The sequence below is a fragment of the Agelaius phoeniceus genome, chromosome 15 (genome assembly GCF_051311805.1).
Source record: "Agelaius phoeniceus isolate bAgePho1 chromosome 15, bAgePho1.hap1, whole genome shotgun sequence".
Classification (NCBI taxonomy): domain Eukaryota; kingdom Metazoa; phylum Chordata; class Aves; order Passeriformes; family Icteridae; genus Agelaius; species Agelaius phoeniceus.
Window position 1 is genome coordinate 6,926,806 of NC_135279.1, and position 26,781 is coordinate 6,953,586.

The 26,781-nt window shown below is 53.9% G+C and overlaps 1 protein-coding gene across 4 annotated transcripts in view; it reads left to right on the top strand.

Annotated features, from left to right (window-relative positions):
• Positions 1–269: 269 nt before the first annotated feature.
• Positions 270–26,781, top strand: part of FLT4 (fms related receptor tyrosine kinase 4) — a 57,689-nt gene continuing 31,177 nt past the window's right edge. For 2 of the 4 annotated variants that reach the window (XM_077186447.1, XM_077186448.1), the window contains exons 1-2: positions 271–590; positions 21,997–22,093. In XM_077186447.1, the coding sequence (XP_077042562.1) occupies positions 533–590; positions 21,997–22,093 (155 nt within the window). In that variant the 5' untranslated portion in view covers positions 271–532. Of the gene's footprint in view, positions 591–21,996; positions 22,094–26,781 lie in introns of all 4 variants that reach the window. The other 2 variants (XM_077186449.1, XM_054642923.2) reach the window with 2 other exon arrangements.

Consider the following 26,781-nt stretch of genomic DNA (forward strand, 5'->3'; position numbering starts at 1 on the left):
GGGTGTGCACCCAGGCACAGACAAGAAACAGGCGATGTGCGGGCATTCTCACACAAGTGCAGGGGTGCATAGAGGTGTGAAAATACACGCAGGTGTGGGGGTGTCTATGTGCCCATTGGTCAGGGATGATGCAGAGCCACGCACACGGGTGGGGAACACACTTGTCCCCCTGATGCAGGGGATGCAGACCCACACACGCAGGTGGAGACACCCAGGTGCGAAGGGATGCGCGCAGCCCCGCTGGGGCGGGGAGCGCGGATTGCCCGTCGGTGCCCGGAGCCGCAGGTGCGCTCCCCCCAGCCCCCTCTGCCTCCCCGCCCGCCCCTCCCCGTCCCGCCCCGCCCGCCCGGCGCCCCGAGGCTCAGCGGAGGGCGGCGGGCGGCCCGGGCGGGCGGAGGAAAAGGAAGCGGCCCCGGTGCTCCCCGCCCGCCGCCGCCGCGCGTCGCCGCAGCTGGGGCGCGGCGGGAGCAGAGCTCGGGCGCGGGGCGCTCGCACCGCTCCGCATCGCACGGACCTGCCGGCAGCCCCGGAGATGAGGAGAGTTTGCACGCTGCCCCTCTGGCTCTGGCTCGGCATTGTCTCGGAGGCAGGTGAGCTGCCGGGGCTGCGGGCTGCCCTGCCCGCTCTGATGCCCGCTCCGCACCTGCGGGCGCGCCGGGCACGGGGCTGCTCCGGCGGGACGGGACGGGACTCGGCGCCTCGGCCCGCGTGTCCCCCAGACCCCGCAGGGACCCGCTCTGCCCGCCGCGGCGTCCCTCGCCCAGGACGGGGATGTGCCGTGCCTGGCGCTGCCCGTCCCGGGCTCCCCCATCCCCGGCGGGGACCGGCGCTCCCGGTCCCGGCGACCCCAATCCCCGACGGGGCCCGGCTCAGTCCGCCCCGGGGTGCCCCGTCTCCCACCGGCGCTGCCCGCCCCATCCCCAGCCGGGACGCGCCGCGGTGCCCGCCCGGGTGTCCCCGACGGCGGTGACAGCGTACCCGCAGCGACAGGACGGGACGGGGGGACCCTGCCGCGGTCCCTGGGGTGCGCGGCCGCGGGGAGCCCACGGCGGGCTCGAGCCGCGGATGCGTCGCTGCGAGCGGGGGAAACCCCACGGGACCCTCGCGGGAGGGATGCCGCTGCGCCTGGAGGGCAGGCTGGAGGCCAGTCCCGGCTCTGTTTATTTATTGTTTCACGCACAGAGTCATTAATTTGTGTGTGCCGGGGAGGAAGGCGCGAGGAGGCGGGGGTCCGTGCAAGGCTGTCCAGCCTGCCTGTCCCTGCTCTGGTCCGCCTCGGAAGTTACCCGAGGCAGATCCCAGTAAAATGCTTTCCCTTCCCATTGCACTTCTGTGGCAAAAGGCTAAAAGGCTGTTGGGCAGGGAGTGTAGAACCACGGCAGAGATGGGGCTGCAATGCCCTTCTAGCAAGCAGAGCCTGTGAGATAGGGCAGAGCTGGGTGGGCACTGCCAGGGCAGTGGGGACTGGACACCCCACCAGATACCCCCAGAGGAGCTCTTTCTTGCACAAGTAAAGCATTTACAACCCAGATCAGAGCAAGACTGAAAGAAAGTTAGTAATGGTGGAAGCTTGCAATGTGGGGATGAATTTTGGGAGCATAAGTAGAATTTTCTGTAGCATCAGCTCAGTGACTCGCTATCACCAGTGGCATTTGCTGCTCTCGTTGAAGTGAGCTCACAGGAGAGCTGCAGGTGTGGCATGAATAGCATCACCAGCACTGTCACTGTCAACCTGCTCTGCCCAAAATGCTGCTGACGGCTCTGGTGTCATGGGGCCAAAGGACACAATGGGTGGCCAGAGCTCAGGGGATGCTCACGGAGGCTGGGCAGAAAGGAACCTGCTGCTGGTGGCATTGCAGCGGGAGCAGCTGCTCTAAGCTCTCTTGTTAGCAATTTGTAAAGCATAGTGTAGCTGCTCCTGGGTTCTTTCATCTCCTGGAGGTGCAGGAGCAGCGCCTGGGAGGCTCTGGCCAGCACAGCTGTGTGGCCTCGTCGGCACAGGGCTGAGCAGAGCTTTGAAGCTCTCGGTGCTGCCTGATTAGTGGAGCGATGAAGGGCGATGTGGAGCTCAACTGGGGGATGGTACCATGGGGATTTGCTTCCCCTCCTTCCATCCTATCAATGAGGACAATTTGTCAGTGTGTAAAGGACCCACAAATTTCTCATTAACCATAATCCCAATGGGCTGCAAATATTTGCTACCCTTGGAAGCAGGGATGTGTGTGTGAGACTGTTCCACCTGTGAAGGATGAAATAATCATCTCAGGATCATGAAAGGTCTGTTCTGGCACCACTGTTCTGGTGCCTGTTTAAATGGGCCAGCATTAGAGACTGCTGTGTGTAAGAGCACAAAGCTCTTACACATTGCAGTTCCATGGTGCTCCCAGGATGGAGTGGAGCTGGGGAGCTGCCCTGTGCAGGCAGTGAGATGAGGGGAACAGGCAGAGGTTCAGCCCCAGCATTCTAGATCATCTTGGCCTCTCAGGGTAACCCTTGGTGAATGGTGAGGAGACCATGTGCTCCCTGAGTCACCATCTTCTGGACACAGAGCAGCTCTGAGCCCCCCACAGCCAAACAATCCCACTGGGGACACTGGCTGGTGCTTCCAAGGGCATATGGCCGTGGTGTGAGGGAAGGGCCCGTGCTTGTGTAGGACCTGAGCCGATTGCCTGGGCTGCTGCTGCCTGCTCCCCTCCCGCATCACACTGAGTCCCGGCCGGGTGCTCGGACAGCCCCCGCTGGCCGTGCCAGCAGCAACAGTTGCCTCTGCAGCTGGGATTTGAAGCAGTTGCTTTATTGCAAGTAATAAACATGGGCCATTTCAGCAACACCCTTTCATTCAACAGCCCTGACTGCACAGCAACCCCACCAGGCTCAGCCACAGCGATGAGCCAGGGCCTCCAAGGGGAGTGAGTGTGTGCAGGGATGCAACTTGTGATCCCTGGGGGCTGCCAGGGAGGGGACAGCCACAGCTCCTGTGCCCTGCTGTCTGCTTAAGGATGATTTCACACGAGTGAGCTGCAACTGCTGCCCTGGGATTTGGCTTGGGCACGTGAGGCCGCGGCTCAGTGCCTGCACAAACACCCGCCAGGGCGTCACTGAGCTCACACTGACGTCTGGTCGGAGTCAGGGACACTCCTCCAGCAGCACAATGTCCCCAGCCAGTGCAGGCAGGGTGGCCGGGGTTTCCTCCAGTGTATCCCACTCCACTCTGCTGCCATGGGCTGCTCCATGCAGGATCGCTGTCCCCAGGGTTTCTCTTGGCCCTGCGTTGCTGCGGTGTTTTCCGGGGCAGGCGTGGGAAGGGCAGGTGCTCCCAGCCAGCCAGGAGGGAACAGGCTGTTCCCAGCATCCCGAGGCAGTTCCTGGAGAAAGAAGGGGAGAGCGGGATCCCACGGGAACGGCAGCAGGAGGGAGGGGACCGTGGCCAGGGAGCAGTTTCTCCAAAACCGTAGGGGACATCCACCATGCTCAGGAGGTTGCCTTGCAGAGCAGGAGGGGGCTCTTGGTGGGTCCCCAGGTCTGTCCAGCTCTCAGCAGCTTTGGGGAGCAGGGTGAGCCCTGGGGATAGCATCTATCTCCCCCACCTTTTTCTCAGCCACTCCAGCTGGCACAGCAGAGGTGACTTTGCCATTCAGCCTGCTGGACTGAAACAGCCCCAAAAGGATGGGTGCAAGGCAGGGGACTCCTCACTCCCAGTTTGGGGGGGCTATGCATTTAAACCAGGTGAGGGGGGAAAGCTGCAACACACTGGGTGTGATGGGGAGGTCCTGCAGGTGTAGGGAGAAGCAGAAAACCCTGTGATGGCCAGAGCCCACAGGCTCCACTGCCCAGGGAAGGTGGGGAGCCAGCAGTGCTGGTTGTTTCTGTGTGAGGAATCTGCAGGGCTCTTCCACTGGGATAGACAGGCTGGGGCATAGTGCCTGAGGGCTGCAAAATCACAGCTCACCTGGAGAAGGCAGCTCCTAGTGGATTCCTGTGTTGGGAGCATAGTGGGAGGCTGGTGGCTCCACTCTGTCGAGCAGCAGTGGAGCTCACCTTCACAGGGCCTTGTGGGTGTGAGATGTTTGCCTGAGTCCATGGGCAGTTGTGCATGGAAAAATATGGGTTTGCAATGGGTCTGCAAGGAGAAAATCCATGGTTCAAGCTGAAAGCCCCCCTTTCCCACTTTGGACTGTGAGCCAGAGGTGCCCAGTGCTGTGTTTTGCCTTGACCTGGCCCAGGTTCTCCTGCAGCTCCTGCAAATCTCCAGCTGGGTGAGAGGCAGCAGCCAGGTCCATGTCCCACTCCTGCTGTGTGCTGTGGGGGGATCACGACCTCCTGGTGCATGCCACGGTTTTCCGGGGAGACCAGAGCTGAGCCTTGCCCTGGGCCAGAGCTTTTGTCCTTCATTAGGAAAAGAAATACTGCTGCAGCTGCACTGGCATCTAGTGACTGGTTAAATGAATTCCAGGGGTTTTATTGCCTCTGGCTATCCCAGACCTTTGTTTCTCGTTTCACGTTGTTAAAAGAGGGGGTTAGCCAGGTCCCAGGGGGGCTTTTTCTCTTTGGCCAGAATAGTTCTGATGTTTTCGGCACAGCATTATTGCCCATCTGCGGTGCCTCATTGTTAAGGCAGAATAGTGGAAGCGGAGGTGGCCTGTGGTCAAGTCGGCGAGGAGGCACAAGCCCCGAGCCCAGCGTGGCCGCTCCTTTTGTCCAGCAAATCGCTCCATCTCTAGGTGCAAGTTCAGCAGAAGGAGGGTGAAAAACCTGGCCCTGCAGCAGCCGGTGCTGAAACTCCCACTAAGTTTTATAAGCTGAGGATATTAAGTGGGGAGTCTTGGAGTCTCTCCTGGAGTCGTTTCCCTGCTGAGGTAGCAGAAACAGGTCTCAGCCAGTGACTTGTATTTCACCTTACAAGTTCTCCCACGAGTGAATTGTTTTTCTTGCTGTGTTTCTGCCCCCTCCTTCCAGGGCGAGGATTCCTCACGTGGCCTCTGCGGCCAAACCTGGAGGTGCCATGGGATGGACGTCATGTGCTAATGAGGGAGGATCGGTTTAGGGGGTCAGAAAAGGCTCTTTCTGGGCAAACAGGGAGGACATAGTGATGGGGGAAGGCAGATTTAAGTGCTATGGTCTCCTGTATCTGAGCACATAATAACAAGGCAGATGCTGCTACCCTGCTCGGGTTCTATGCAGTGAAAGACAGCAAAGACCTCAGAGTTGTTCAGAGGAAAGACCAGGAGTAAGGGACAAGTGGATTTCAGACTGTCCTGGTCCCTGTTACTGATGGGCACAGCCCTGGAATGAGCAGAGAGAAAAATGAGATAAAATTTTACCTGTCTGCGGGTTACGACTCCTGGCAGAGCCTGGAAAACCCCAGTTCTGTTTCAGAGGAATTGGTGAAAGAATAAGCTTGACTCTTCTCCTGTTGTAGGTGCACGCAAAGAGGGAAGCGATGGAGCAGCTCACTGATGTTTTGGGGACCCGTTGTCTCTGTGTGAGGTGCAGCTGCCCACCCATGTGCAGGTGTGGAGGGGTTAAGCCTTCTCCTGGCTGTGGCTTCAGTTGGCTGGGAAAATGCCAGCCAGTGCACTGAGTGTGCCCGCCGTGGTCTGCAGTGCCAGCGACAGTGACACAGCACCCAGGCTCTGTCCCACCACAGCCACACCGCCCTGCCTGGTGAGACCACCTGCTCAGCAGGCTCTGGGGGACAAGGTGTCCCCCAGGGAAGGGTTAAGCAAAGAGGAGCAGTGCCAATGCCAGGCTGGGTGTCCAGGTTCTCCCTTGGCGGAGGTCAGTGGTGGTTCATGGGAAAGGAAAAATTGGCAGCTGGGCCGGATGTCCCTGCATTTCCCCTCTTCCTGCAGCCGCCTGAACGATGTTCCTTATTTAGCTTTCCTGACGGACAGGAGGAATCTGATGGCGGAAACTGTCACTGCCTGATAACAGTTCAGGGACCCCTTTATGATGGGCGGCACGGCAGGGAACAGGGCAGCACTGCCCTGGCTGGGAGGGGACAGCCAGGGCTGCCCTTTGCTCCGGGTTCTTGGGGACGGCCAGGCAGGGCGGGAAGGGCACTCACAGCCTTTCCCTTTATGCTGCTCTGTGTACAAACCTTCTCAGAGCTACTAAAAAGACTCTCAAGACCAAGAAGTGATGGTGTGTGTCTCTGTATCTGTAATATTGGCTATTTTTCCTTCTTTTTGGTGAGGCATCTGAGCTGGTGGAAAGGGCCATGGATGGGCAGAGAGGAGGCATGGAGCAAAGCCACCCTGCCAAGGTCTGAGGTCGGGTACTTTGTACTCACTGGGAATGAGGATGTGAAGGGCAGACAGGGCTGGGATGCTCCAGCAGGAGCTGGGAGTGATTACCAGTGCCACAAGATGAGCACACACATCAGTACTGGGAGCAGACCCCATAAGGAGTGTACTGCAGAAGCAGATGAACACAGCAAAGGAGATGTTCCTCCATGTTTTGTCCCAGCTTTTTCTCCATGAAAGATGGCATCTTCTTAGTGTCTGAGCCATTCTCTCGTATGTGCCCATGATGACCAGCCTCAAAACCACAAAAGTCCTGAAACACATCTTGTGTGTCAATATATCCATTGATTTTTGCCTTGCATCTGTGGGGCCACCAGGCTGCTGCCATACCAGTAACAGCATTGTTTCCATGGCAATTAATGTACTTTAAAAGGGCAGAATGTACAGCAAGACTACTTACTCAAAAGCAAGCCCTAAGCACAGCAGCCCTTCCCACTGGCCAGGGCATTGTGCTCTCAGTCTGTGGAATGCCCAGGTTGGCATTGCTGTGTTCTGCATTGGGATGCAGGACATGGTGAGCTGGTTCAGCCAAGGCTGGATGGCACAGGGCTCCCACAGACCTGTCCAAAGGCTTTGCCACAGCCTTGCACCTTGAGACCACCATTCCTCTGCTGCTCAGAGTTCTGTGTTCCCAACCTTGGGTGGTTAGAGCTGCACACTCCAAAGTGAGCCTCTGTTTCAGTCTTAGCTGGGGAATGCTAAAAATCTCACTGCAAGATGCAAAACCTCAGCAGGAACTCACAGGGGTTGTGTCAGTTCTCTCTGAGCCATCTGCTGTCTGACCAGGTCACCCACATGGGCATCCATGAGTTCAAGACTGAGGTTTGGATCATCGAGCCATGGTGGTACCTCAGCACCAAATGCTTCTCACTTCAGCTGAGTTCAAATCCCTTTTGTAGTTGCTTTTTGCCACTAAGCAGCACAGGCAGGGAGACTGGTGCAAAGGGAATTGCTGTATCTGACCATGTGTGCTCCTGTGCTACTCTGTCAGTGTCACAGATGTGTGCAAGGCTGGTGGACGTGGCAAGGAAGCAGGAGCTCCTGCTCCAAACCCCAGTGCACGTTTCAGATGGTCATGCTGAGGATGAGGTACCCTTGGGGAATGACAGGGATTTGCATCCTCATGGCTGTTTCCAGGCAGAAAAAGCAGCAAAACTCATTTTGCAAGTTATTTGTTTAAAGTTATATGTTTCTTATGGTGTCACTTTCTAGCATGTGTCATTGCAGTGAGATGAGTTAACTTCCTGCTGCACTTTCCTGGGCAGGAGTCATCTCACCCATTCCCTCACATAAAAGTTTGGTGCAGAGCCCAAGGCATTTGCTCTATGCTCAGCAGGGGGAAGAAAGGCTTTTTTGGAGATGCTCCAGCCTGTCCTCAAGGGGGTATTGAAGGAATTGGGGAGGTGATGGCAGAGCCAGCTCCTACCCTGCACTGTGTCTGCCTGCATCCATGGTCTCAAGACTGGCTCTGTGCCTCAGCCAGGTTGTATTTAACCCCACAATTTCTCCCTCTTCCTCACTGGCCAACCCAACTCCCTCCACCTCAGCAGCTCACAGCTGCATGAGGGGACTGGCATGGTCTGGCTGAGGGTAAAATGAAAGAACAACATCAAAACAACTGACAGCCCCAGCCTCTGGAGACAAGGCCAGGAGGAGACTGGGAGGCAGTGGGATCATGTGGAGTGAGCAGTAGACAAAGGAAGGAAGTTTTTATTACTGGGCCAAATCCTGAACTCCTTCAGTTGTATTTAGGCCAATATCTCAGTGACTTCAGTGGAGTTTGGTCTGAGTAAAGAGAGAAGGAAGAGCTTTAGAATCTGGCCCCTGACTTATTGTGTCACGTGGGAAGTTTATAAAGAATTTGCAAGCTCACGGTGGCTTTGCTGAGCAGCCAGAGGTAGGCAGTGAGCAGTGCCCCTGGCAGCTTCCCCTGGTCACTGTCCCCTTCTTCTCTGGGTCCTTCCCCATCCTGCAGCAGGTTCTCCATGCCAGCTGCTGGCAGGGCAAGTCGAGGCTTGGCAAACCTTGCAGGGCACAGTGAGGTGCCCCGAGCTGGGCAGTGGCTCCACAGCTTTATGAAGGTCTGTCTGCACCTTCACAAGGCTCACGAGTCCCATGGAGGGTTTTGGAGTCATCATCCTTCTGAGTTACAGAGGCACTTGAGCTCTCCATGTAGCAGGGAAATCTGTAAAAGGTTTACTGGTTTTATTTATTCCACAAAAAAGCACAGGACCATGTAGCAGAACCTGGAAATTCCTCCACAAATTCCTCAAATTGTTTGGGGGCACCATGTATGTGTCTGCACAGACACACGTGTGTGCTGACAGTGAGGTTTGGCTCCAAGCTTAGCTCCCTGTCTGTAACTTGTTTTCCCCATTTCTGAAGTACTCATGTCCACTGAGATGGATGTTAGATGTAGTGACCTAAAAAAATAAATACTGACATAAGTGTGGGTCAAGCCAGTAGTTTCCATGAATGACAGTAAATCTTGACATTTACTGAGGCAGGAAAGCTGGGCACAAACAGTGGATTATACTCAGATTTGGAAACTGCCAGCTCAGAGTGATGGCAGCAAGCGAAATGGCACCCAGCAGAGGTGACGGCATCCAGCGCCCACAGAAATCCATCACTCACACCCTGCCTGGTCCCAGCCCCAGCAGAGTCCCCAGAGGGGCATAACTGGGGCTGGAGTGGCCATCAATCCCCTCCCACACTGCAGCCCTGGCCCTCCCTCGGGAAGCAAAGGGCAGAGGTTTAACAGCATGTCTGAGAGTGCGGCTGCCAGCTGCACAGTGGGATGCTCCCACAGGAGGGGCACACATCCACACCAAGGAGATCACTCGCCCCTGGGCAAGCAGTGCATGGTCCTTGTGCTGGGATGAAGCACAGGGGAAGAAACTGCCTCCAAAAGAAGTTACCTGGCCATGCCTTGTGAAGCAATTTAGTTAAGAGTGTGCATCTGGGCCTGGTGCCTCCTCACGGGGTTTGTTGGCTGTTGCCAAACTGTCAGACTTGGCAGATGCTGGGCTGTAAGTGCTGGCTCTGGCAGTGCTGCTGATGCTGGGACGGGATCAGGGCATATCCTGGTCTTTCATCTCCTCTCTGTGCCATGACATCCCAGAGTGCAAGGGAAGGGCAGCTGCAGCACATCCTGCAGTGCCCTGTTCTGGGCAGGCAGGCTCAGACCCAGGATGTGTCCCCTTGGGTGACAGTGTTGAAGCTGGATTCTCCTGACCACGTTTGCTTACTCCTGTGCAACAAGGACTGACAGGGGCACCACTGTTAGTGCTGCACTGGGTGTAGCATGGTGTCCACAGTTTAAACATGGGGATGGAGTTTCATGTTCCTCAAAGCCCCTGTATTGTAGGGAAGCAGGAACCTATCCAATGACATCAGTCACACCAGGATTGTGTCCAGCCCAAGATGAAATCCCTGCTGCCAAGGTGCCTGTGCTGCCCAATCATTGCCCTCCATGACATCCAGCATTTCACAATATTTATGGCTGTTCCTCACCCTTGGCTGCTTAGACAAATAAAGCTTGATGCAGCCTGAGGCTGTTAATCCCTGGCTCTCCAGCCTCCCAGCAATAACAAGGAGTGGGTGGCATTTGAAAGAATGCTCTGGGGGAGAGGGGGAGTGCTGGGATCTATTTTTTATATGGAGGGGGAAATCCAAGCCTGCCTTCATTGAAGATAAGCGATGTGGCTGGGCTGAGCTCTGGCTCAGAGGTTTTAGTGGTGATAGAAGGCAGGAGACTTCGCACAGTGTTGGCCCCACCGTAACCTTTGCTAAAAGAAAAACACTTCTTAATACAATAGTGATTAAAAAAAAAAAAAAAAGAAAAATAAACAGGACCCCACATGAACTTAGGAAACCTGTTCTGGTGTAAAGAGAGATGTGTATGATGAAATAAACCTGAGTGGCACTTGGAAGGACTCTGGCCTCCAGATACACATTTCTGGGAGTGGGGAAGGGCCAGTGTCTGCCCTGGCCCCTTTGGTCCAGTATGGTGCCAAAACATCCCTACTCCCAAACAGCTTCTCCTGCATTTGTGTACCAAGCCAATGTGTCTTTCCTTCATCCACACCTTGAATTCCCAGGGGGCTGGAGAGGCCATCACCAGCCTCACCCCATGGCTCTGAGCATCAAGTACCTCATGGTGACCAAAGAGGGAGAGCCGAGGAAGTGGCGTGTTGTTTCCTTAGCACCATTTCCCTGTTGGTGCTGGTGCTCCTTGGCTGGAAGTCATTAGCATGTGTAAACGCTTCCTCCCCAGCGCGTCCGCTTGCGTGCTCTTCCCACTGCGCTGCGTGGCAAGGGAAGCACCTTGGAGCAGGAAAACAACAGTCAGCCTCTGCCACTAACAGAGAGTAACTGCATGTTTATGCAACTTGGTCACCCTGGGTGTAAGCTATTTTTAAAAAGCAGAAGAAGGAGGTTTAGCTCATTGGCCTTCAAAGAGTGCCAGAGTCCTCTAGTGCCATTTAGGCTGGGCCTTTCATTGCAGGAATTGTGCTGTGATATACAAAGTGTGACATTTCCAACTCAGCCTTTCTTGGAAGGGAATTAAGTTCGTTTCATAGCTGCACAAGGGGTGTTATGTGGAGGTGGAGAGAGAAATCTGTGCAGATGTTAAACAGCCAGCTAATCTCAAGTGACGAGAATGCCCCAATACACTTTGGCTCTCAGAGATGATGATTATCATCTCCTGCTGCAGCGGGTCCTGGCTTGTGGTCACAGCTCTGTGCCAAGAGAAACTGAGAGCGTGTGCATCTGTGACTTGCCATCAACGCCCTGGACAGCCCCACAGGGCCAGGCTTTCTTCCACTGCCCTGAGTCTCTGCATCTTCAAGTCTCTTTGCCCAGCAAGGAGCAGATGGGATCACTGACCCAGGGCTGAGGTGCAGCCCAACAAAGTCCTGTGTGGGGGGAGAGCTTTGCTGTGCTCTTTAGAGCCCATCCCTCCTGGGGATTTTGCAGAGAACAGAGTAAGATTTCATTAACCACATCAGGGAAAGCTCTGGGTTTGGGCAGCTCTGACTGCTTTTAGGAATGGCAGAGAGCCAAGTTGAGCTGTGCAGTGGAGGGTTGAAATTTCTTATCTCCAACGTGCTGTAGGTGCATTTACCCCAGGGATCCCACCTCCCGTCCTGCTCGCACCGAGGGCTCTTAGATCTGCAGCGAGCGCTCAGAACTCCTCCGTCAGCGCTCACTGCTTGTGTCTGACCTCGTACCTGAGCCTTCCTTCCTCTGCCGCTACCTCTGATGACTAATTCTGCTTTGAAGAGTGTGTGCTGTGATCTTCCTGGCCCTCCTTGTGCCCACCCCACCCAGGGTCGTGCCGATGCTCATGTGTGCATGTGCAGGTGTGCACAGAGAGGCTGCGCAGGGAGGAGGGCTCGTGCTCCCCAGGCAGCAGCTTTCTCTATGCTCCTGATCACTCTTCCCTTTGCTTTATTATTATTATTTTTAGATTATACTCAGCGCTTGAAGCCCCCTCTTTGATAATCAGGAAGTTTAAATTCCTCCTGCATTTTGCCTGTGCTTCCTACTTTCTACGCCCATCCTCATCTAACAGAGCTTTTTCACGTTGCATTGACTCTGGGCTAAATTAATTTTCTTTGTTCCTTGTGTACCTTTAATTAGAAGGAATAAGGATTCTTCCTTTCTTGCACCAGTAAACATTTTTCCAAGCCAGAGCAGCCCAGTTTCTGCTGCCCTACGCTCAATGGCTCAGGCAGGGATGGAGATACATGGAAGCTGTATGACAGCCTTCCAGGGAGCCTAGAGCAGATGGGGAGTTGAATGCAGGTTTTCCAAGGCCAAGATAATAATCTAATTGCAAAACTATTTTTTCCCCACTTACCCTGTTTATCAATCAGCTTCTCTTGCACCTCACAGCTGCAGATCAGCTTGAGGGTGGGTTGTGCTGCAGAGGACAGGCACTGCCAGCTCCAGGGTAGCTATTTGGTTTGAGGGCTCTGAGTTGATTTCAGTTCACAGCTAAGTAGCAAACATCTGGATGCAGACTCCAGGGACATGAAGATGGAGGAGCAGGTCTTTTCCACTTGGTACATTTTCTCCTAGCACAGCTGCAGGGCTTGCAGACCCCTGAAAAAGCCCAGCACAGTCAGTCTGGCACAGCAGGCTGGGCAGGAGGCAGGCAGGGCACCCCAGGCTTTGCTCACATGGGGGAAACCTGCCCTGGGTGGCACACAGGTTTTTTTCAGTGTCCTGCTCAGTCTGTCCATAAGCCAAAGTCTTGGGAAGAGTTAAACTTCAAAGGCCAGCAATTAAGCCCACACACATCAAGGAAAAAGCAAACCTGTGACTTGTTTTTTTCTTTCCAAATGCTACTGCCCTTTTCTCTCCGTGCTCAGTGCCGACCCTCAGGCTCTGTCTGACTTCCCAGCCAGCTGCCTCTGCCTCCCCATCTCCTAGTGAGAGTTGGATGCTGAGGCCTCACATGGCTTGAACTCCATCTTCCCCCAACAGTTTGCTTCAGCAGGAGTTCACCTAAGCTTCTGGAAGTGGCTCATGATGGAGCTGTAGTTGATGATGTTGAATCTAAAGGTCTCTCTTCTCTGCTTCTCAGGCTTTTCCCTTCCTCTGTGTTCATGCAGCAATGTCCAGGTGCTGTGGGTAGAAGCCTCTGCCCAGGGGCAGAAACCGGTCTTGGCTTTGCCTGGACTGCCAGCAGCCCCAGCATGGGCAGCTGGAGCTCTGGGAAAGGGGATGTTGCCCTGGCATGGACAGGAAGATCCTGGATGTACCCATTCTATTGTGGCAGTGGGTTGTTTAGAGACTCCTGGACCTGGACATGTCACCTGGATCATGGTATGTAAGAGCTGGTAGTGACTTGTCTTCTGGGAGCTTATCTCTCTTTGGGAATGTCTCTGTGGATATCCCACAGTGGAACAATCTACAATTTAGCTGAGTTGCATGAAGAGGTACTTGGTCATCTGCCTTGTAACCCTACAGGTACAGTGTAAGAAGCAGTGGATTGTCATTTCATCCCATCATTTCCCTTTAGTCACTGATGGGCTGCCATTCCTTCTCAATGGCCAAAGATGTGTCCTTAGGGTTCCATGGGTTTGTACCCAGCTGCCAGAGGTATCTCAGCCCAGAAAAGCCCCTGGGGTTGCACCTGAATAGTCACAGGGTAGAATGAACCTCTGAATCCTGCAATGGTCAGGCAACCCCTGAGCAATCCCAAAGAGATGAACTGGAGGGAGCAGCAGTAGAAGCCTTTCCCAAGACACTTGCCCAGAGACTCCAGACCCCCAGGCCCCCCAGGGGATGTCTTTAGCCCATCCTGGCCATGCTTTTGTGCTGGCAATACCTTATGCCAAGCAGTGGACTTGGACCAACACTCATTTCACACAAGCTATGGACCATCCTTTGCATCCCTTCAAGTCAGAGATGTAATGAACAGTGTTAATTGCTGATATCAGTCCCCTAAAGCCATCTGATCCCTCTGCTCCTTCTACACCACGTTAATCACACCCTGCTGGGGCAGAGAATGTGAGCAGGGCGAGATTTTGAAAGAAGTAAATTAAAACAGGAAGAGAAGCAACCTGACAGTCCTTAAGATGTGGGAGGATAATTTTAATTGAGTTTTGCAAGGGTTTAGCCGTGCAGTTAATAGGGGCCACTGGAAGAGGGCTGGTTATGTATGCAAAGCAGAACAGCTCACCCAGCGCTCCTGCAGAGCCACGGCGGTGGCAGAGTGGGAGCTGCTACAGGCTTTTGGGTAGGTCTGAGGATTTCTGCTCCTTAGGGAGTGAATCCTGCGGACAGAATAGGTCCCGTTCCCGTCTGAAGGCGCTGGGCTCCCCCTCCCCTCCCTGTGCATCCCGCTGAGCCGGAGCTGCCCTCTGAAATGTCAGGGAGAGGAAGCAATCCTCGGCTTGTTAGTTTCTACAAGGAAATAAAACACACAGATGGCTCGAGCATCCTCTATCTCAAAGGCAGGAAAAGGATTCTCCGGGCAGGAGCAGGCAGCCAACAAACGCGGAGCGATCCAGGGCATGGAGGACCAAACAAAGCAGCGTCTGGCCAGCCCTGGCCCGCAGCAGAAAGGGTGGGCCGGCGGCTACCGAGGGGAAACCAGCCCTCTGATGTGCCGGAGCATCCCTCGCTGCAGCGAGGGCAGCAAACAGGCGCTCCCCTGGGGCCCGGGGAGGCTGCTGACAGCAGAGATCCTGGAGGAGGTCTGCAGGGTGGCCCCGGCTGACCCGCTGCCCCCGGCCGGACATGTGGCTACCTGACACGGGCTAACTTTGGCTCAGGACGGAGCCTCTCGGGGAGGATGGAGCAGGGAGCGAGCGCGGGGGGGCGCGGGCAGGGAGAGGAAAGACGGCAGGAGACAGAAATGCAAACATGGCCTAACAGCCGTGGGGCAGGGGGAGGGGAGGAGGAAAAAGCAGGGTAAACCTGGCAGGATGGAGCAGGAAACCGGGCTGGAGCGAGCAGGGCGATGGTGAGATAGTGCTTCCTGCCCAGGGAGAGCGGCAGACAGATAAACGCTCCCAGACCGGCGCTCGCTGACCCCGCTTTGGGATGCTGTGGGATGACGTGTGGCAGGACCCTGGGGCACAGCAGAGTCCAAAACCAGGTGAGAGCATGGTCAGGCACTGGGTGTAGCCGTGCTCTGCTGCCCAGGGCAGCTGGCTCGGAAATACTCTGATATAAATCCCTGCCTGGAGGCACCAAGGGACCAGGGATACACGGGTAACTGCTCCTCAGGACAGCCCATCTCTCCTGAAAGTGGTTTCTGCTTTTGAACTGCTCTGTTTCCCTTCCCTGATGGACGCCCAGCCTGAAAGATGAAATGTTGAAGGAGCTCAGAGATCATGTGCCTTTTTTTGCCTCATTACCCATCAGTGCAGGTGGTTACAAGATACCAGAAAAGAACCAATTAATTAAAGTTTATCACCCATGAGAGGCTAAAGAGACCTGTTGGGGTGCATGCACTGAGGCCAAGCAGATTTTCAGACAGAGGCTGAAATTTGGCCAGAGCCACAGGCCCTGGGTGTGCAGCTGTGGAGTGCCAGGGGCCGGGGAAGCAGGGAATGCCCACCCTCAGGGTAATGCATGGCTGTGGCTTCTGCTGGTGTTGTGACCATGCTGCTGTTGTGTAATGTGCTGTTTATTTCTCTGCCCACCTCATCCCACTCCCCACTTGCCTGCCAGGTGGGGATGCTTTGGTTGGGGTCTTCCCTGGTTGCAGGGGCTGAGCTGGAGGAGAGCCCTGTTCCTTCAGTCCCCAAATGCTTTGTCTGTTTGGACACATGTCCTTCCTCTTCACCTGGCATTGCTGCAGACACAGATGCTTAGGGTATCTCCCTAAGAAAAGCATTTCCACCAGCTCTGGTGGTCTCTGGTGGCCCCTTCCTCAGCCCTCAGGTTGGTTCCTGCTCAGGGAGCTCCCACCTCCACACACCAACTTGCCCACAGGTGTTTTAGGGCAAAGATGATGTCTCACACTTCTGGTGGTGGACAGGAAAGATCAGACACCCAATAATGATGACCACCTCTGTGTTTGTATTGACTGAGTTTCTGTGGTTATTTTTCCTTTCTGTCCCCTGAGAAAGGACACATGTCCTAATTGAAGCAACTGATCTGGTGCTTTGGGAATCTCCCCATAAACTGGTGAGGATACAAATCCACCCCACTTTGATTTGGTGTTGTTGCAGGGCTTTGAGGTCCATGGACAAAAATGTGTAGACCAAAAGACCAATGCCTTGCCATTGGCACTGCCCATCATGAAAAAGGAAAGGTGCTGCCCAAGGCCTGAGTGAGCCCCTGGTGTGTGGGTTCAGCTGTGTGGGACTGTGATGGTGCTGTGGGATCAGAGGCACTGGCCCTGCACTGAGAAGCACAGCCCCCCTGTTTAACCCTTCTGAGGCAGCTCTGAACTGTGGGTCAACCTGAGTTAGGGGACAGGGAACATCTTCCATGAACCCATAAAAGAAGGGGTCTGCTCTCTTTGTCCTTGTGCACGTGCATACTTGGGGGGTGATTTTCAGTTTTCTATCATTATCTTTTTTCATTTGTTCATTTGCCTGTTTCCATCTCTGTTTTCCTTCCATCTTCACTGTGGGCCTGGGTGGCTGTCACCCTGCCCTGGCAATCTTTGGGCACAGGCTGCTGGGCAGAATCTGCTCTATTTTGGTGTCGGTTCCCCCCATTGTTTGGGGCTCATTTTGCCTGCTGTGAGTTTGGAGAAAAGACACCTGGTGTTCCATCCCTACATCAGTTGGAGCCTGACAATTATTTCTCAGCCTCGTGTGATATCTCACCTTTCTGCAAAACAAGCCTTCCTCCCTGCTGGAGAGCACTGAGAGGAGGAAGAGGAGGAGCTGACAGCCCTACTTCAAATTTCCCCTGCTGCTCTGCCAGCTGCCTGCTCCTTGTGTGACGTGACACTCACGCTTTGCCGCTCCAACCCACAGTTGGATGCTTGCCCCGTGCACGAGAACGAGTCGCTCTATGGGGGAACTTCAGCCCTGGAGGTGGGAATTGGCCTGGCTCTGCCTCCAGCACGTGGACTTCCCACATGTCTGTGGGCAACCATAGGTCCTCCAGCACAAGGGCAGTGAGTTATATCAGCAAAGGGCAAGTGGGAATTGTAACTGGAGCAGGGGGAAAATGGCACCTGAGGTTCTGGAGTTAGTTCCCGTGGGGCACATGCAGTTTTGCCAGAAAATGCTGCTAATTCACACAAGTCCAGCTTGGAAAGCAGGAGAAGAAGTCTGCAGAAAGAGCAGAGCAAAGCTTCTCCTCCTTCTGTCCTGGTGCTAGCTACTGCTGCTCTTTTGAATAGTCCCTCTTGGCCAGAGAGGTACCAGAATTTTACTGTTCAGGAGCAGAGCTTTGCTCCATAGTAACTGGCGCAAACAAAATTTTCCTTTTTAGAAAGCGTCCAAATCTTGAATTCCTGCATTGCTTTCTTGGACAGATGCTCATTGACTGGGAGTTTTTGTCTGAAAACAGCAAAGTAGAGGTGGGGCAATAGCAGGGTCAGGGGAGCTTTTTGGGGGAAAGGACACTCTTTTCCCTTCCAGCCTCTCTTTTGCCCCAGTGGGGTGGGCAGGCTGGGCTGGGCAAGGTGCAGGGAGACAGGCCTCACCTGGAGCAGCTCTGCTTTGTGCATGGCATCTTGCAGCTCTTGTCACAGGACCCCAGGGTGGGGTGGCAGGAGCATGAGCTGGGGCCATGTGATGGCTGTGAGCAGAGTGATGCAGCCCAGTGCCAGGGAAGGAAGTCAGAGAGAAGGACAGAGTGTGAACAAAATCCCTGTCCGGAAAGGCCCCGTTAATCAGTCAGCGGGGCCGACTCAGCAGAGAGGGAGGGAAGGGGAAGCAGAGAGGGGCTGAGGTGGTGTGTAGGGGCTTGGGGGAGGATCCGGTGCAGGGCTTCCTGTGAGTGGAAGCAGATGGAGAGCAGGAGCTGGGTTGTGCCATACTGCACCACACCATGCTGTACCCTGTCCCACACACAGCCTTTGCTCTGTTCCCAAAGCCATGGCACGCTGTGGCAGTGCTGGCTCTGGCACCGATGCTGCTCTGCGGGGATTTAGCATCTGCAGCCACAGCAAGGCAAAAACAGACCCCATGTGGGACTTTCCCACATGCCCAAGGGTGGAGGCTGTGAGAGGCCCTGGGATGGATAGCACTTTCCAGGGTGAACATGGCTTCCCCACGAGGCAGGGAGAGCCCTGGAGGCAGGATGCAACTGAGAGCAGCAGTGGTGTCAGGGTGCAGAAAGAGGTAGAGGGGCCTGACTATGAAGCAGCCATCAGAGATAAGGAGAAGGCCCTCAGTGCAGCCTGGCCCCTTTCAGAGCCATGCACTGCAAGATCAAGGCAAAGAAAACTGCTGGGAAATGTGCTTCTCTGGAAATAGACAAGGTGTGACTGGCTGTGGGATCCTGCTTCCTCTCACCGCATCCCATCAATCCCCCTCTGTTTATTTTAATATCCTGCTGCCAACTTGCTTGAAAAAAGCTGCAACCATCTTGAAAAAACAAAGCCAGAGCTGCTGCATGCCTTTTTAATTACATTAATGCTCTCCCTGTGCAAGGGCACAATTGGGTGTGCAGGAGAAAGCAGGAACTGCTTGGAGGGCTGAGGAGATAAAGCATCACAGGGGTTGGAGGTGGGGAAGGAGGGACTCAGAGGAGAGGAGACACTCCATGCTCTGGAGACATCTCCCTCGCACCCTGGGATTTGCCAGAGACACAAACCATCTGTGTGTCGGTTAGCAGAGATTTTATGGCCAAACCCAGCACCAAGTTCAGTGCTGGGGAGAGTGAAGTGCAGGAGAGAGCCATGGCAGGGCACACGTTCCCTTGGGGAGGGAAAGGGCAAGGCCAGCAATGGGGTGGATCCATCGGGCAAGCACAGAGTGATAGAGAATTTTTGCAGGGAAAGCTGATGGCTTTGAAGATGATTTTGCAGTCTGGGAATGGGTCTGTGCATCCCTTTGTCTGTCCTGAATGCCATGGGTGGCTCTGGACATCAGCATCCCAAGATACCAGGCATCAGTGTGAGTAGTGGGTCCCCAGTGTGAGGCAGTGCAGGGAGTCCCCAAAGTTCCCAGCAATGCAGGGCCAGTGAAGAGGCTGGATGGCCAGGAGAGCTGGCCCAGCAGTGCTGCCAGCAGCAGGAGTGTCCCCAGCCCTGCGCCACGGTGCTTTCGGAGTGAGCAGTGGTTCCTTTTCCTGTTGTACTCACGGAGGGCCATGGACAGGATGCATCTGCAGGAATCCCACAGCCCCAACCTGCACAGATCGTACTTTTCCTTTCTTCCCCTCCACCCCCTGGTGTTGTTTGCTAACAGGTCACCAGGCAGCACGTGAAGGGAGGCAGGGGGTTATTTCTGCCACCATCCTGCTCCCCCCAGCCCCACACAGCATTGGCCAAGAGACTTCTGCCACCTTGGCACTTATTTCGTGGTTCAAGCAGAGGGACCATGCCAGTTTTAAGATCTAATTCAGTGCCTGCTGCAGCCAGCCCCGAGCTGGCCATGCCAGAGTTTTGGGGATTATCTTTCTGCTTGCTGCCCCAGAGCACAGACAGGATGAGAGGTTTTGCTATCCCCAGCCAGCCCTGTGCAAGCCAATATCTTCTGCGTTTTGGGCTGAGCACTGTGGGGGGGACAGGCACCCCCAGCTGCTCCCTGGGACGATGGGCAGGGGAGCTGTGGCCATCTGGAGAGCAGTGTTTGCACTGGGATAAGTGTGTCCGGCATTAATAGGAAACGCAGCTTAGCAGACAGATTCCTTCCCCCACCTCCTTTTTTTAATAAACCTTGTTACATTTTGAAGGGATTTTATAAAAAATGCGGTCATTTATTTTCACAGCCCCAGGGCACATTTTTTCTGTGTGACATCTGACATCCCCTCCTCAGGGGAAGAGGAGGTTTGAGGCACATGGCGGGGTGTCCTCCATGGTGGCCGAGCACCATGCAGCCCAGGGACCACAGTGACCCATGTGTTGAGTGACAAGTGATGGCTGTGCTGCTGTTGTTGTCGAGGGAGAGGTGTCTGTGGGACAGGCCGTGGCAGCGGGACATGCACACAGGAGGTGGGCCAGGACTGCCCCTGGGCTGACGCTCCTGCGTGTGGGCAAGCAGAGGGGAGGCGGGAGATGGCGGGGGCAGGAGATGGCTGTCACCCTGCTGTTGCCATGGGGGCAGCCATGGGGACACCACCTCCGGGGGGAGATGGCTGTCACCCTGCTGTTGCCATGGGGGCAGCCATGGGGACACCACCTCCGAGCCGGCGCAGGCGGGAAGGAAGTGGAGAACAATTGGGGAGAAGGAGGCCGGCAGGCCGGGCCTGGCAGGGCTGGCGGTGCCGCTCCGCACGTCCCTCACAGCCCTGTCCCCCCAGAGCATCTCCTGGTGGCACCGTGGCTTCTCCCTCACAGCCCTGTCCCCCCAGAGCATCTCCAGGTGGCACCGTGGCTTCTCCCTCACCACCCTGTCCCCCACAGCAGCCTCTCCTGGTGGCACCGTGGCTTCTCCCTCACTGCCCTGTCCCCCACAACAGCCTCTCCTGGTGGCACTGTGGCTTCTCCCTCACCACCCTGTCCCTCCAGAGCCTCTCCAGGTGGCACCGTGGCTTCTCCACCAGCCTGGATCCCCATGCCACCCCTGTGGCTGAGAAGCTGTTGGCCATTTGTTGTCTCTTGGGCCAGGGTTCCCCACAGAGAAACATTCCTAGAATCATTGGATGATCAAAGTTGGAAAAGACTTCTAAGATCATCAGATCCTGCCATTAACCCAGCACCACTGTGTTCACCACTCAGTCATGTCCCCAAGTGCCACATCCACATGTTTTTTGAACACTTCCAGGGATGGTGGCTCTACCACTACCCTGGGAAGCCTCTTCCAATGCCTGACTGCCTTTTCAGTGTAAATTTTTTTCCTAATATCCAATATTAACCCCCCCCTGGTGCAACCTAAGACAATTTCCTCTCGTCCTGAGGCTCTCTACCTGTAGTCCTCAGGTCACAGGAAAAGTGATACAGCTGCTTGTGAAACACGTGGAGATATCACATCCCTGAGAATTCTCAAACCCTGCCAGATCTCTCTGATACCTGGGTTTGAATGTTACAAGGCAAGGAAACAGACATACACAGAACACAGTTGCAAAAAAACTCATGTTTTTGTAGAAAGTCAAGCGAGCAGCATATTTTTGCATTCTTTTCTTCCTTAGCATTTAGCACCTACCTGAGTCACAGCATCACATTCCATAACATTTTTCCCTCTCTCTATTTCTGGGTAGTTTGCTTGGTTTTGCAGTCAACAAGACTTCTTTTGAATTATCTCACATCTCCAGAAGCTGGAGTTTTAAGATAAAGATCATGAAGTAATGACAGTTGGCAACACTGTGCTGATGAAAAACAACAGTAGTCTCTGAGGGTAACCGGTCCTTCGAGATGTTTTGTCCATGAGGAGCTCACTTAGGGCGCGTGTCTGGCATGCCAGAGATGCAAACACACAAAAAGTGGGACTCTCCCTGAAAAAAGCAGGAAGAAGAGCATGATAATGTTTAACTGCCTGTCCCTGAGCCTGGATAATTTCACTCCTGGAATGCCTGTCTGGTGGTACAGGGAAGGGGCTGCTGCAATCCACTAAGGTTGGTCCTACTCAGGTGACTGCACCTGAGAGTGTGCCACAGGAGAAGGGCACTCCATGGATGCCTCTTTGCTCTGGAGACCATCTCATACAAACACATTTGTGGTATCTGGGCATCCCTGATTTGTCCCCCTGATTACAGAAAGCTACATGTGTATGGAAAAATCTCCTGCCAGACTCCCTCCAGTTAGCAGAGGGGATAATTTCAGAGCCATTGTCCAAGCAAGGCCAGTATCATTCATCTGGTGAGGAATGGCTACAGTTGAATTCTTCAATTTCTAGTCTTCCATACTTTTTCTGGCCCTCATCTGTGCTAGGCTGTCTATCAAAGCTCTCACTGGAGCCAGGAGGGCTGCAGGCAAATCTCTTGTGTCCCACTGAGCCAGCATTAACTACCCTGTAGGAGCAGACCCCAAGGAGATGTTGGCTTCAGGAGCCTCTGCCCCTCTCTGGGCTCGTGGCACCGGGATCCCTGCTGCCTACAGCACTGGGCCCAGGCTTGGGCATCCCTGCATCATCCCCTGTCTCCTTTCTCTCCACAGATCTGGTGAGCAGCTATTCTATGACCCCTCCTACTCTGAGCATCACCGAGGAGGAGCACGTCATCAACGCCAAGGACACGCTGAGCATCACCTGCAGGTAGGAACCAGCAAGTGTGGCCCTGTCCACTCTTACCTGGTGAGGGTTGGAGGACCAGCAAGGAAAGCCCACCAGGGACACCATGGCTGCAGTACTCCAGCAAATTAGCATGTCTGACTACAAATCTTCCACATCCCCCAAGTGTGAATTCATCTAATTAATTGAAAAAGAAGCAAAAGACATCTCAGAGGATTCAGTGATAACCTCTGCTCTAGTCTTTTGGAGAAGAAGAAAGATAAAGAAACATTTTGTGTGATTTGATAACTTTGCTATAAGCTCTTCAGGGAAACTGATCTTCCTGACTCTCCTTGTCTTTCTCTGACGTTGCTTATTGTCACCTCACTGGGGCCACTGAGATTGAAATTCTGGTTTCTAAATCTAGTGGGACATTTGGGGGACACTGAGAAATACCCATGGGAGAAGGCAAGGCTGCAGTTAGTGCTGGCTATGAGAGGCCTCCAGCTTTTTTAGGAAGAAGGCATTTAATGCTTTATATATGTGGGTGAAAAGAAGCCCCAGCCAAGCCAGGTGAATAGCTGTGAGAGGAGCTGGAAAATCTCTGGTTGCTTTGGGCACTGTGGTTCTGAGAAGGTGGTGTGTCTGAACTGATTTATCTATGCTGGGACACTTGGCTGTGCATGTTTTCTGGACTCCTGTCTCAGAAAGCAGAAAAAAAACTCTATAAACAAGTGGGAGAATTGCCCAAGGTCAATTTTCCTGGAGTTTCCCTTCAGCTGCTGAAAACAGATCCATGCTTGGGATCTGAATGCTGGGTCCAGTGGGGATCTAAATTCAGTGTGGGCCTCAGATGGGTGTTTCTCAGTGTTATATATAACCACAGAGAAATTACTGCAAACACTTGGCTGGCATTGTGCTCATGTCTTGTCACAAACATATTTAACTTTTCCTGGAACAGATGGCATTGCTTTTCCTTTGTGAATCAGTTCATAACCAAGGGAGAAGGACAGAGGAAAGGTTGTTGATATTAATTACTGAACTGCTTTCACTTGGTCTGGGAATCTGAGTGGTTGTGGGCTTGTTTTCATCCGGTGACTTGAGGAGCCATCATGAGTGCTGAGATGTAGGAAATGTGTGAGTTGGAGATCTGTCCATGACTGTCCTGGGGGGCTGTGGTGAGCCATAGAGCCATTGTGGGAGCATAGAGGAAGAAAAGGGAGTTTGGGGATTCCAGTGCTCTGCCATGGTACTTTTCCCCACAGAGGGATGTGGAAACTGACACTCTCTATTAAAACCTTGGAAGAGGTGAGACTCACTGAGGATATTCTGAATGAGTTTAGAATCAGGACAGACCCCTTCTCAACAGGAGTCCAGAAGGGGACACAGAAAGCACTTTCAAGACTGTTGTCTGTAGATTGAGCCAAATTTAAAGGACATGCAGAAGTTAGAGGTGTGGTAAAAGAAAGTTTCTTCTGCAGCTGTGAAAGACTGAACTGGCCAGCTGAAGAGCCCAGGACCATCTGCAAACAGCACTAAAACCCACATACCCTCTATCCATATTGCTCTTTGGCTGTTCCTTGCCCCTGCATCCTGCTGTCCCAGATGTGCTCCCTGGGGCTGTGCAGTGTCCTTCACACCATCTGCAGATAAGTCTCAGTATCTCCTGCATGGCTCAGAGCATTCCTCTTTTCCTTCTGAGCTCTCAGTCCTGTGTTTGAGGTGAGGACTTTGACTGCAGGACACTCATTCATTTGAATGAAGAGTAAATCTTTCCTGGTCCCTGCATCTCTAATTACACCCAGCTGCTTCTCCAACCTCTTCTCTGGACCATGGCCCACCCTGGGAAGACCTGGCTTGTGTTAATGGGAGCTGAAGGGAAAAACATGCAGACCACCAAGAGAACAGGCAAAGGAGAGGATGGTGGGGCAGGGTAGGGCAGAAACAAATACAAAATCAAATCCAGGATTCAGGGATTTCCTGCTGAGCATCGTGTTGGAGGTGACTTCAGTTTGACCCTGGTCTTCCCTTGAGAGCAATGTCCTCTGGCTGCTCTTCGAGCTGCCCTGGAGCCAGGAGTACAGGCTTGCTTGAAGCAGCGCTTCAGCAGAAAGATGAGCTCAAAACCCCCGTGTGAGACTCCCTGGAGACCTTTCAAGCTTCACCCACCGAGCGTGAGAGCCATGCAGCCAACTGTGCTCTCAGGCTCCCTCGCAGCAGCCTGGATCTCAGACACCCCCAGCTCTGCTGCCCTGCTCCCGCTCAACAGCCCACCAAGCCTCACTGGTGACCAGAGCCAGGCCATGGGACAAGCAATGCCTCTGGAGCTGGGCATGCTTAACAGACACACAAAGGCACAACACACACAAGGAGCCACCAGATGCTGGGGCTCTGCTTTTGCAAATGCCATCACATCCCATCCTGTTCCCTTGTCACCCAGCACAAGGCACCCTTGAGAGGCCCAGACACAGCAGAGGACCAGTGCAGGAGCATTCCCCAAAATAGAGATTGTGCCAAGGCTGGCTGAGAGCCCGTGGGATGTTTTGATCCAAGCATGTGGCAGAACAGGGGGAAGGGGCTGATGCCCAAATGGACAGTGCAGCTTTTATTAGCTCCCATTCCTAGAAGGAAGGAAAGAATATTGTGAATCTCTGCATTCATGCCCTCAGCAGCCTGTGTGGGGGGAAAGCAGAGAGCTTGTGCTGTTCCAGCTCATGAGCATTGGAGCAAATCCCACAGGAGCCAGCTGCACAACAGCAGAAACCTCTGGAGGGATCAACTTGGTCCTCTCTGTGCCATCCCATCCCATCCCATCCCATCCCATCCCATCCCATCCCATCCCATCCCATCCCATCCCATCCCATCCCATCCCATCCCATCCCATCCTGCAGGGGCTGGGCACACAGGTGGGGAGCAAACCAGGAAAAAGAAGGGCAAGGATGTTCTTTGCTGCCCAGTGACCTGTTCCCAGAGCTGACTCTCAGATGTGCAAACTCATCTGTGGCAGAGAGGAAACATTTGACCCCGGAGCCCTCTTGGCTGCCATGGAGGAAATGAGCACTGTGGCAGGGCTGAAGGAGCCTGAGCGTTATGTGAAGCCCCACAACCACTGCTCCAGAGCAGTGTCCAGGAACACACAACACCTGCTGATCTCTCCTACATGTGTTTGGCTGCTGTGAACATCTTCCATAGTGCTGAGGGGAATTTGGTTTATCCCAGCTAAGCCACAAAGCCACAACCAGCTTTGCCCATCATACCACGCATGGGAGTTTCAAAGAGGATTGAAGAAGAGTGGTGCCAACTCCAACATGTCCCTTGAAGTGCATCTATCCTGAAAGATTGAGGAAAACAGCTGTGGAGAAGACTACAGTGCATTTTTTTTTTCCAGCTGGCATCAGCAGGCTCCATTGCCAAGAGGCAAATTACCACCAAGCTGAAAGAAAACAGCTTGGGAATAAATCTTGGAAGGTGGCAGATAGGAGAGAGGGAACTGTCCAAAACTGCTGCTTGGACCCTTCCCCAAATGCAGGGAGTAGATTTAGAAATAAATCCACGTGAGCCTGGCCTGCCTTCATTCCTGCCTTCTTCTGGTCCTCTTAACGCACCAGTGACACAAACTTGGACTCATAGTAATGCCCACACCTTCTGTGTCCCCCCAAGCCTAAGGACATACGAAAGGAAATGAAAGCACATCTGAAAGGAATGCCTGGGTTGAGCTGCCCATGGGCTGGTTGGCATTGGCCCATCCATGTTTATATAAATATGTGTCACTCAGCTACTGCAGGCCTTGATGGTTAATGGAACAAGTGGATCTGATAATGTGTGAAAATCCCAGTGGGTAAACAAACAGAAAGAGGAAACGCTGGAGACTTTCACAACTACCCTCCTGCAAGTGGAGTGCCAAAAATGCCTGGTCTGAAGCTCTCAGCTCTGGGCTGAAAGCAGGGACAGCCCCATGGTCTGTGCCAGTGCAGTGGGGCTGTGGACACAGCAGCAACAGCTGTGGCAGAGGCCACCAGGTGTTCCTGGTTTAGTGATCAGTTTCACTATTATTTTCTGTGTGCATGAATAGGATAGGAAAAACTCAAAATTCAGTTCTTATTTTTATTGAAGTGTTCATGAGACTCTGGTACTTGGGAGAAGCTTGCCTCTGCTTCATGAACTCAAGCTGCCAGAGCTGTACTTACAGTTCTGCCTCAGGCACTGACGGCATTTTTAGTGAAAGCAGAAGTTTGAGCTGGGTAAGAGGGGCTGTCTGTCTGTCCCCAGGGGCTTGTCACTGCCTCCAGAGCCCTTGTGCTTGGCAACACGGGAAGAGTGCAGCAAACTCTCCAAACTCATCTGCAGCGAGCTGGAAGAGAGCAAAGTCTGCTCTATCCAGGGAAGATAAATCAGCTGCTGAAGACAAGATACAAGGGGCAGGTCTTTCCCCCAAGCTTGGACAGAAATCCTGTCCGCGTTGCATCTGAGCCATTGAGCCCTCCAATGGCACCTTATCTCTCTTCCTCCTCGCTGTCCCTTTCTGTCTAGTGATGGTCACAGTCTGCCTGTTCTTAAAAGCATCTGCCCACCACGGAGCTGCCCTGGCAGAGGTGCTGCATGTGCCAACACGTCTATTCCCAACTTGCATAATAGATGAACCCAGTTTCCCCTCATAGAGCTGATGGTGCTGACAAAAGGCCATTTTTACCCCACAGCTGTCCCTTATGATGGCTTGATGGCTTCTCCCCCCC